Genomic DNA, 12,370 nt, shown 5'->3' with positions numbered 1-12,370 from the left:
GAGTGTGGCGAAGCAATGATACACACTTTGTGCGGCTTGGTAAAAGCAACTCTTTCCAAATTCAGCCGGATCAGTGGAAAATGCTTCTGTTGTAATAGCTTTTGCTGAAAAGTGTTACGTTTGACATTGGTTGAGTCAACTCTCCACTTTTCTGCATTTATTTCCCCTGATTGATTTACACAATTGTATCTTGAAACTCTTATCTCTCTAACTCCTGCTGTACAATAAACAGTGTGCATCATTTCATGTTACTGACAAGGGACCAGCTACAGTGCAGCGGACCCCGACCACTTTATGTTCATTGCTTTGTCACCTTATTCAGTCCAATGCCTATGAATAGATATCCGACTGTCAATCAGCTGCTTCAGGACACTGGAAGCCAATCTAATAACATGACAGCTGGATAATCTCTATACTGCATGATAACAATCCTGAGAGTACTGGCAACACTGTTGGATTGTAGTTATAAAATCACTTTTCTTAGTTCATATTGAAGGCAGTCTTTATCAACGGCAGTTTACACAAAGTTGACTCATGCCAAGTTTAAGTGCATCACAATGGTTAGGTCTAAAAGATATCAAACCATGGATGACCTTTTATTGAATCTCCAGAGGAAAATAATGACCTGATCTCGGTCAGCTGAGTCAAAGCAACACAGGAGCACTTGGTTCTCTTCCTCTTGATGAGAAGAGAGATTGTTAAAGCTGCTAGAATCGGGGCCATGGAGATAATTATAAAGACTTGTGTTTAATTTGAACAAGGCAGAACATAGTGAAAGAGACATTAGTGGCATTCGGCACATAGTGGATGCACCAGTCGTGAACAGGCACTTTAATTTTAAGTAACTCACATTATAATCTTATCATAGCTAACGGAATGCTCGTCAGTAAATGTTACATCTGATAAATAGGCCATTCACTCCCTTCCTTACATAGTTGTCTCGTGTTTTTCAGTCTTTTTAGGTGAGAATAAAATTAAAATAAAGTGTAAAGTGGTCACTAGAGATCCATATATACAGTTTCTTAATGAAGATAATTGTGGAGTTTGACTAACATGCTTTGACAATATAGTTACAGGAACAATCCCTGTCTGGTTGAGGGTTTAGTAGGCAGTCAGATGACAAATATTCCAGGCATAAACAGTGGATCCACAATTTAATTTTCTATTATTAAATATGCATTAACATGTGGATGTGCTGGGAGTGATGTGACAGGCAGGAATACAAAATAACCCCTCTTTTCCGCTGAATTACCATAAATCCAGGCCTCACAGGAAGCACAACCTGCAGTCACACAGATCAGTGGAACACTGGTAGAGGAAAAAAAAAATCCAAGTAAGGCAATTTATTAAGCACACAGGATTTGAAAGGCGAAAATAATTCCTGACAACAGTATAAGGAGAGGAAGCAGCGCATTCAAGCTGAGATCAAAGCACACAAGCAACAATGCAGAATGTAGCTTATCGTTGCTTGTGATCCGCTTCTCCTCAGCCAAAGCACCTGTGTGTACATTTCCCAGAAAAACAGCCTCCGGTGGTGATCATTACCTCTCCTCGGGAGTAGTGGGGTGGATCGTTAGCCAGCTTCAAGGAAACCTCATGCTGTTAGCTCTCTCCATCTGGGGTCACACTGCTGTTTGCTTTTGTTCTTTTCTAAGTCTAATCTGCTCTCCTTCACACATTTATCAACTTCCACCTGTCAGTTTGCTATTTTTTCTTTTGTTGCTCGTTTAAATGGTAAAACTTGACAATCGCCACTGCAATGTTCAGACTTGGCACGTGGTTAACACACAGGGATGCGGCTTCCTTATCCTGCTTTTTCCAGCTTATTTTGTCAGTATCTATATACAGCAGCACGTTGGAACCTATGAGCTCTGCCCAGAGCAACATGGGGTAATGTATGGAGGTTGAGGTTTTTATTAACAATTACCATAATTACAGTACAAATGGATAAAAGCCTAGTCTGCCCTGCTCTGCCGAGCTTTGATCCCTTGTGCTTTGACTTTCTTAGCGCTAAATTAAATTCTTCTGATAGGCATGCAGGGAGCTGTCGGTCTGTGGAGAGAGCTCCTCTTGTATTTTTAGAAATCATAATATATCATGGGATATGTTTTCCTAATGGGAAATTAAGACATGGGACATTGTCAGACATTAAGTTGGCAGTTCTTAGTGAGGATGATGTCTGTTTTATCAGGAAATTCATCATGTCATCATAAGACCTTCATTGGACCTTCATGTTCGTTAATAAAAAATATATACATTTATTGTGAGATCCTGAATAATGCAATATTCAGTATTGGTATCTAAGTTAAATGATTGCATCTTCATAAATTAATTGCTATAAAATCATGAAAACGATGAATAGGGTTGAAATTAAAGAAAAACAAGTTGGATGATAATTGATGGTGTGTCTGTTAGCTTGATGAATAAGTGGTCATATAATGAATGTGGCTCTAACAACAGTATCAGAAGCAGGGAGCACCTGATAATAAGTGAGATCTACCTGCGGGAATCTATTCTCATTACTTCATACAGCATGGTGGACGTAGCCCATCCATTATTCATGCTTTCTGCAATATCTTATTGACCTCTGTCAAGGACATTTGGACAGGCATTCATCTTGACCAAATTGGTCAATCACAGCCTCCAAATTGGACATATGCAAAATGCAGAGGTGGCACGCCATGTTGAATAATGTGATTGTGTGGTGCACACTAGTGAAAGGATAAAATGTATGCACAGAGGAGCCTTATGATACCTGTCTGCTGCTAATACAGCTGCAAGCCTGAACACGCCTTTGACCTTCGACCTCCTCACATTTGAATGCCACGATGCAGATGTTCATTTTTTTTCCTCTTGTCTGTTGACCTGAATAAATTCAACTAGAATATGATGACACATATCTGTGGAGACTGTCAAACAGTAATTTGAGCAGTCACTGTCATTCGATGGAAGATTTTCATCACTGACATTGTTAATTATATTATGATTGTGGAGACTGTTTTGGGGTGAGAATGTTATCAGTTTGCTGCTTTTCCTGCAGCAGATGTTTCCTCCGGTTCGGTCGCTAATGAAGAAGATTAAGTGTGTGCACAGCTTTGACAAAGCAGCTGGCTGAAGTTCATTTTACATCCAAAGATTGTAGCATTAAAGCTTTTCCTGTGAATATATCACTCTTTCCTGATGCTCCTGTCATTAAGTTTGATTTTCATCATTCAAGGATGATGAACCATAAATTGGCATGTATTCAGAATTTTTGATGGGGTATATCTTTGGTTTTAGGAGATCGGTCAACAATTGTTTTTGATGTAGAAAGAATTGGATTAAATATGTGTTGCCATGTATCTTTCATCATAAACAAGGCATTCACCACCCTAAAAATGTTAACTCACTTTGCGGTGATGAAAGCTGCTGTGATTGGTCGACCTGTTTGCATGTCTAGTCCAGTGTTTCTCATTGAAACGACAAGCAACTGACCCTCGTGCTCCAACCTGATCTACTTAGTTTCAGCCTCTGCTGTTTGAACTACACGTACAGTGGCATTGCAACCTTATTCGCAACTAGTGTTCAGTGTTGTATCGAATAGCGACAAAGACATACAAGTGCACAGCTGTAAATGCTCATCACATTGTTGGCCACTTGTGAAGGCTAAGGTGGAGACTCTACCTGGCTACACAGAGAGTATAAACCAGGCTTTTACCTACAACTAATTGATAATATTCTTTGTTTTGGTTATGTAGCAGCATCCTTGTTTTTCTTAGTTGCATGTATTATATTTGAAACTCAAAGACGATGCAATCAAAAGCCAATGTATTGTCATATTTGCCAGAAAAATGTCCAAAATGGTTTTTACAAAGATTCCCAGGAATGGCAGAGATCTGAAGTTCTGAGGACTTTTTGTCAAAGTGAATTTCGAAAGTGAACCCCAAGTCTTCAATAACACATCTGATTACACATCTGAATGAGTAAAAAAGTTACACAAAACCTGCAGCTGTGCTTATGTTTAGACTGTTCTTCTACTGGTCTTTGTTGGATACGATCAGCTTTCACTCCCGAGTCAAATGACTCGACCATTGATATGTCGAGGTGAGAGAGCACCTCAGTTTTTGTGATGTTGAACATGACATACCACGGAAAAAAACTGAAAGGCAAAGTCCTTTCCTGGCATTTGGAAAAGGATTCAATCCCTATTTTGTTTTTGTGGGATTACCTGGTTTACCCTATAGCCGATAATTTGAGTGTAAAAGAGGTGCAATTTTAATTTGACAAAATCAATTTTTTTGGTGTTGCTGAAGAAAACCGACAGTATGCGGCCTCAGTCATCAGTCATCATGGTTGTTGCCTTCGGTAGACTGCTCTTTCTTATACTGATATTTTAGTTGTTTTATGCTTTTGTTGTTTATGTAGCCGAGGAGAGAAACAGACCTATCGTCACTGCGTGTGCTGTTTGTGTGTGTTCTCCAGATTATAGCTTGTTGCCCCTTTGCAGCTTGTATCCTAAGGTGTCTGGACACTCTGACTGTTGTTGCTTTTGTTGTTGACTCTTTGTCTATCTCTTTTGTTTTTAAAGGCGTCTGGATGGTGTGGTGTTCGACTGCGGTTGTGATATCCGCTGGATCCAGCTGTGGCAGCAGAGAGGGGAGGCCGGGCTCCACACGCAGCAGCTGTCCTGCAGGAACGGAGCCTCAAAGATGCGACTGCACAGCATGTACATCCACAACTGTGGTAAGGGACGGAGGGGGGTCGATCTGCTTTTAAAAGGGGGAAAAGAAGCGAAAACAACAAGGTGTGGGGCGGCTGAGGAGACGGGAAAAAGTGAAAGGTGAAGCAGGTGGGCTAAGAAGACGGGAAACGCAGGAGGGAGAAGGAGGGAGGGTTAAAGGTGAAGTATACAAAGAGACGAGAAGGGGGGTGAGTTGAGGCGGGAAGAGGAGGAGGTGTGACAGAGTTCAGAGGGTGAATCTGATTTGAGAAGCTGTGTGTTGATTCCGACAGAGGCTGTAGACTTATTATCTCCTGACTCATCCCTGTGACATTTAATGTGTGTTTGTCTGTGCGTGTGTGTGTCTGTGTGTTTGCAGACTTGCCAGAGATCAGTGTGAGCCACAGCAGTGTGTTGGTGATGGAGGGCGACAATGTGACGGTGAGCTGCAATGGATCTGGATCACCGCTGCCTGAAGTGGACTGGACTGTCAGCGGCCTGAACTCCATCAACACACACCTGGTCAGAATCTCACACACACAAACACCTGGTTGCTCAGAGATTCTCAAGATTTAACCTTGCTATAACATCTTAAAAAAACTAGAATAACACTCAGTAGAGTGCAGACCTCCACTTAAGCCCAATAGTCCCCTTAAATTCAATCAAGCTGCACCAAACTGCAGACACTTATAGACATGAGGCCCCTAAATATGCTTCATTTATTCCATCAAGATCTCTGTATTATTCCCTGGGAAATCAGTGAAAATGTTAAAAAAAAAGAAAGTCCTTTCCCACAATGTAAAAGAAAGTGAAAATTCCTGGATTTGCCCCATGGTCAAGCTCCATGTCCAATCATATGTTCCATGGAAATTCTTTCCACATACAAACAAATGAATAAAGAGAGAGGGGTGTAAACATAACCTCCTTGGTGGAGGTGACAACAACACAGGACCCTGATACTTTGGTAACTCCACATCAGATTGTTATAGTTAAATGCCTTTTTTCTTAAGGTTGGTATTTGTCATTAACTTATATTTCAGTTAATTGGACAATTCAACTTTAGTATAGTTGTGATTGTGTGTATATAGGCTCTATATTGTTCGTAATCTGGATAATAAATAACAGTTTTTCTCTTATTTCTTTAGCTAGTTCTATAGCTACTAAAACTAAAATGTATTACATTTGTCTGAAAATGTGTCTAGATCACAGTTTCACTTTACTCCTGATTGCATTCATTGTGAATTTAGTCCCTATTTAACCTGCGCTGAGTCCGGTTTGGACCCTGAGTCTTTTTTCGACAAGTTTTGATGTGTTTGAAAAACCCAAATTTTGGTCTGAAAATCCCCAATCAAGCTGTATAGCTTATTCACATGCTGAGAACAAGTTGGCTGTATAGATGCCCATGGTGACCTACCACTTTTCAAACTACATCAGCCTTGTGTGAGTGAGAGACAAGGGTTGAACCCACAGTGAGCTAACAAACCCACTAATCCCCCCAGAGTCAGGCCCCAGGGACGTCACAGCAATAACAACAGCAGAGATAAACAGCGCTGAGAGGAGAACAGCAGTTTCTGAAATTGCCATGTGGCTGTATTTGTCATCGGTGTCTTTAATGCTCGCTGTGACTACAGAGATGAAAGTTACCTCAGCCTCGGGCTCGATGTTTCGCGGTAGACAGATATTGTAGCTCATGGGGATGAGTAAAGTGCTGGGGAACCTGGCCAGCTACATGCAAAGAGGGAAATGTAAGGCTTCCTGAAGGTGTAAAGGTGTAAATTTGCGATAAAACTTGTCAATTATCTCTCTTTACATGCTCGGCCATTAGTAGACAGACCAGACTAAATCTTTGAAGTAATTAATTCCAATTGATGGTGTGAACCCCCTCACTGTATTATGTCTCTTTCCACAGGAGTCTAACCAATAAATAATTCACTGAAGTTTTAATTAAGTAATTAAAGATTTAAACCTGCAATACAAATGCACGCTGTGCACAGTACATCATCCGCATACCTAAACATCTCTCTGTGGCTGCTCCTCCTCTGTCCACAGTCCAATGTGTACTGGCCCAACATCCACTCCATCAACCTGACTCTGTTCAACATCAGCCGAGACGACAACAACTTCCAGCTGACCTGCATCGCAGAGAACGTGGTGGGGATGACCAACTCCTCCATCCAGCTCAACGTACAGTGTGAGTTGAATTTTTTCCTGTGATCAAATGATTTTTTGAGGAAAGTTGTGTTCATTCAATTGAGAAGTGAGGGGAGGACTGTGTTCAGGCCTTTGGTGGACATAGTAACTCACAGCCAGTGATGGACATTTTAATCCTAGAGGGTTTTTCTTGATCCCTGCATTCTGCCACCTTGTGCACGTTGTTCCTTGCAATTATAAATAATGAGAAACAGTCTTACACTCTCATAAAATGTGTAAAACTCTGCTTTCACAGTCAGAGTTTGTGTTATGTGAGGGTGAGTATGTTCACATATACCACTTGCTTATTCGCACTGATTTGTTACGTAAATCTAAATTGAAAATCTATTTATGCTTATATCATATGGTTTAATATCATCAGGACAACCATCACAAGCCTCTTAAAATCCATTAAGTTATCATCTATGAAATGACATGAATAAAATATAAACCATCTAGAAAAGAATTAGTTGTAAACTATACAAATAATGAATTACATAATTTGAATTCTTATTATTGACAAGGACTCAATCATTTATTTTTTTCATTTTGATGTTAATAAAACAGAAATTCCCTCGGACCCAAGACAATTATGCCGTCTGACATTTATTCAACTTATTGCTGCTCACCTGCTTCTTCAGTTGGGAGTATAGGGTAGGTTCATTGCGGGATGGGAAGGTGGGGCTGCTGAGCCCGAAGCCAAATCTATTGTTACCAGTGAGAGGCAGGAACAAACGATCTTGTATTTAGTATGAATAGATCACTAAGTGTTTGTCTGGATTGATTAAATATTGACAAAACAGGAGTGAATTTTACACACATCATTTCCTGTGAAGATATTGACACCTGCATGTCTTTGTAAAGACTTGGGTGATATGATGACACTTTCTCTTCTTTTCTTTCCATTTCCCTTTTTGCTATGGGAATGCACATTTTTCTTTAGAACCATTTCATGTAAGGCTCTTTGGATGTTATTCAGAGTAAATATCTGCATTGAAAATTAAACATTTTATCAAAGATGATCAATTATTATTTTCATTTAATAAATATATATATATATATGTTTATATATTTTACCACGAAAAATAAATAATTCCATACTAAAAACGATGACCTATTGTTTCAATACATTAAACAGTCAAGGCTTGGCACTATGTCTCCAACTGGACGCCAGCAGGCAGGCAGTAAGGACAAATAAGTGAAGAAAAAAGTTCTGGATAAAATAAAGTAACTTTAAGATGGGGAGGTTTCATTATGAACTCTTGGAGCCAAGAAGACTGTGATTGTCTTTTGCATGAGATGACTTTCACAGTATCTTTAATGGACTGAAATATATCTTGCATTAAAGACAGTGACAGTGTAAGAGAATAATTTACAACAGGGAAAAAATCTCCTTTTATCAGGCAGAGGAGACAAATCATGCAGGTACATTTGGAATGCAATGAGGTGTTGCACAGTTACAAACCAAGTGAAATTGATGTAGCCAATTAACAAGGATATACCCCGCGGCCGACAGGAAAGTGCGGCCTTGATTGGAGCAAAGAGAGAAAGGCCAAAAGATAAATCCCTCAACAATGATACAGCAATGAATTGATACCATCCGCATTTCTCTGAATATCCACACCATGAATTATATTACATGCTGTATAGCAGCTCTTATGTAAGTTCACCCTGTGGATTGGCAATAGGCGGATATGGGACACACTGCATTCAAAGCCAATATTTATCAAAGGTGGTAGACATTATTCTCTTTTTTGGAAGCTCGCTGTCGTGAGGCACAATCTATTGTGGCTGTTTGCGATTCATCCTGCCACGGGACGGGGGAGATTTGTCACCGACTCAAACAGGAGCAGAGCTGCTAAGGACCATGCCAGAATGACTGATAGACTTTGCGACATCTAGGCTTCAGGGCTTCCTCCGCACGGACACTATCAATGTACATCTACGGGCGTTTTTTTTTTTCTGTTGACACTCTCTGCTGGTGCTGCAAATTGACTTATTAATTTTTCACCACATGCTCTGATGGTAATTACATTTCCTCCCCTGTGCAGCCTATTGTCTCTGGAAATGTCATAAAATAGCTTAAACTGCTGCTCTGATTAGGGAGTCATCTGATTGACAGCGAAATTACCAGCCGTCAAGTAACGTTCTCTGCATTCATAGATGAGTTCCCTTTTTTTAGAGAAACTGTAATTAGCCACGATGCAAATTCTGCAGGCCCATTGTTCTACTGCAGTGTGGAGCAATAGCAGCTTTACAGCGACGTAGATTCATATGTTACCATATATTTTATATAGTTGGACAAGCGAGGTGTAGCTCTCTGTGAAGAACATGGCACAAGCTAACACCTAGGTTAGTAGTTCTGTTCCCTAGGTAGCTTCAGGGGGTAGAACAAGGAATTAACTCTAATTATAACTAATTAGTAAGGAAATTATCCCCCCTGGGAACCTGAATATAACTTACGCTTCGTGCAGGTTAAAATCTTAATCACGATTTGGTTCAGCCCGGAGGGAATATGTGTCCCATGAAATGCTTAGCCTCCCCTCCCACTGCCAGCCGTGATGTTTTATCTCCAGAACATGTCATTTGAAATTTGCCACCAATGTAACCACTTGATAACATTGCACAACTGGCCATGTATTCAGTGTTCTCACTGATCAAAGGCATGTAGTTATCAAAGCTTGTCATCTGTATGAGCGCCACGAGGATGCCATGTTGTTATAGACCAGAATGAAGCACTGTAATGACTTGTATTGTACAGAGTCAGACTGGGCTGACAGCTTTGCTGAGGGGAAAATGGATCGGTCCTTAACTGTCCATCAACGAGAGAATTCTGTGTTTCTCTCTTTTTTCTCCCTCTCTTTCTTTATAGGCTCCACGGCTAGAACCACCCTCACGTCCTCCTCCACTCTTATGTCTGCCTTTTTTCTGCTTTCTTCCTGCACACGCCCCCACACCAGCATCTTCACACATCCACATGCCTGAGCCTTTAGTTCAGTTGAATGACTTTATTGTCACTATTGTCTGGCAGGAACAATATCGCCGAAGCAATTTATGGAATGACAGCTTCACCGATAAATAGATTATTCATGTCCTCAGTGGACGATTATTTGCTTTGAAAACATAAGCGCTAGTTGCTATACACGTAATGACCAGTGCTGTAACTGACAGTTACATTTATTTAATAATTTTAACTCAATCAATCACAGTTTATCACTGCTGAAACCACATAGTAAAATAGAATGACACTCATAAAGCAAATACCTCCGCTAAAGTACATTTAAATTCACTACATCTGTTTATATAATATCAGGCCCCGAAAAACATCATTATCAACATCCATGAATTCTTTGAAAGCGATAAAATGTGAAATAAATGGAATATGCCCCTTATCCAGATCTACTGCAAAATGTTATGATGACTAAGAAATGGATAAACAATCATGATCAAAACAAAACCTCGGTGGTTGAAGTAACATGGAGTTCAATACCAGATCTGAACTGCCATTCAGGAAGACAAAGGCCAACAGAGGGGAAGTCCACAATCTTGATCCAACTAAAATATCTCTACGACTATTCAATGAATTGACATTGATCTTTCTGTGTACATTAATAGTTCCCAGAGGAAAGCACCTATCCTCTGGGATACCTATTTAACATATTCAGTAAAATATTCAGGATGTATACATATATAGGCCTATATATCAACTTCTATCAGATGGGTTGGAACTAGATAATGTACAGACATCAATGTGATCATTAAATACTTTTTAATTAATAAATGACTAAACAAAAACCTCAACTTCACCTCTTGGTCAAATTCTAATCCTAAACATGCGCTGTTTAGTAGCAGACTGAAGGAGACTACAGGTGGGGATTCATTGGGACAGCTGTAGAGGGATCTGAACGACCACATAACCACACACATACAACTCCAGATATCGAGTTATATAAAAAGGATGGCTTACACATGCTGGGAATTGCAGGATTAATGAGTGTGTCTGTGTGTGTTTGTGTGTGTGTGTGTGTTTATGTGTGTAGGTGGATATGTAGGTTTGGTGGGGCTCGGCTGATATGTAGAACAGACACAGCGAGAGCGACTGCCAGATTAAATCTGCCTGCCAAATATTTCCTTTTGATGATGAAGCTACAAAAGTGACTCATGCAAAGACAAATTAGCAGATCAATTGTTTATGAAACGTATCTGATGGTTTTAAAGTGATAAATTGCCTCGTAGCTTGGCGTCATTGAGGATTCAGAGGTGTGTTGCAGTATGTCAAGAAAGTGAGGCCCGTGCTTGTTCATGCACAGGAGATTCCTCCGTGTGTTGGAAGCAGGAGGAGTCCCTCAATCCATTTGCTTCTCCATCCCTTGCAGTGCTGCAATTTGCAACGCACAGTAAAAGGCTCATTGCCACTCCCAGGCAAGAAACCTAAGTCCTAAATGTCATCTTTCCTGGAACAAATCAAAACAACTCTGTGTTTAGTCTGCTGCTGCATTTATTAGGTTGTTCAGAAAAATTAGGAAAGGTTTTCACCAGCCTGAGGCATAAAGGTCTTTATACTTCACCTTTTGTTGAATACAAAGACAGACAACAGGTTATTTGATGGGAGAAGAAAGGACTGTGATTTATAGCTGCTCATTCTATTCTTCTACTCATGCTCTTCATGCCCATAACATTTCTGTATCTATTGAATGACCTGGTTTCCTCCCTTCCTCACTGCAGTTCCTCCAGTGATCCTTAGACTGGCAGAGCCAGAGCAACGCCTCCACACCTGCATAGAGTTCACGGTTCGGGGCTACCCCCACCCCAAGCTACGCTGGTTCTACAAGCAGAAGGAGGTAATGCAGAACGACTACATTCGGACTGAGATGGACTTCTACCAGGACTATCTGGAGGGCTGTCTGACCTTCCAGAACCCAACTCACATCAACAACGGCAACTACACCCTGGAGGCCAGTAACCCGCTGGGAACGGTCACAAAGACAGTGTATGGTCACTTCCTAATGGAGCCAGGCATCATTGACGAAGGTGAGTAGAATATTCCTTCATTTTGGGTCTTCCTCATGGTACATGTGTTTAATGAATGATGCACAGTTGACAGCATGATCATAATAGAGTATACTAATTGGTATAATGTAATTCATACAAAGTTTACTAACACTTTTTGCATGGATATCCCATGGATATCCTTTGGGAATGAGCTACACCATCAGAGCAAGGCCTCGACCATTTGGATTTCTTGTCTTCACTTCCTGGTGTGTGAATTAAAGGTTCTGTTCTTGGTGGAAGAACTATTGAGGGCTTTTAGTTTTTATTAAAAAGCTTGCTTCACAAGCTGCAGGTTGTGCTGCTGATCCCTTCTGGCTGGATAGCTGCCAGGGTTCATTCACAGTTCAGTCAGGTTGATTGTTCGCCAGCAGTTCATCCTCAGTTCACAGGAGGAGAATTAAACCCACAAAGACTCACAAATTTCCCCCA

General features: G+C 40.6%; 1 protein-coding gene across 2 annotated transcripts in view; it reads left to right on the top strand.

The window, feature by feature from the left end:
• ntrk3b (neurotrophic tyrosine kinase, receptor, type 3b) overlaps nt 1-12,370 on the top strand; it is a 159,281-nt gene that overhangs the window by 70,714 nt on the left and 76,197 nt on the right. For both annotated transcript variants that reach the window (XM_062389657.1, XM_062389652.1), the window contains exons 5-8: nt 4,568-4,722; nt 5,079-5,221; nt 6,749-6,890; nt 11,615-11,920. In XM_062389657.1, the coding sequence (XP_062245641.1) occupies nt 4,568-4,722; nt 5,079-5,221; nt 6,749-6,890; nt 11,615-11,920 (746 nt within the window). The remainder of the gene's footprint in view (nt 1-4,567; nt 4,723-5,078; nt 5,222-6,748; nt 6,891-11,614; nt 11,921-12,370) is intronic.

Source organism: Platichthys flesus, chromosome 1 (assembly GCF_949316205.1).
Source record: "Platichthys flesus chromosome 1, fPlaFle2.1, whole genome shotgun sequence".
Lineage (NCBI taxonomy): Eukaryota > Metazoa > Chordata > Actinopteri > Pleuronectiformes > Pleuronectidae > Platichthys > Platichthys flesus.
Note: the sequence above shows the minus strand (reverse complement) of the source record. Positions and strands in the feature narration are given on the sequence as shown.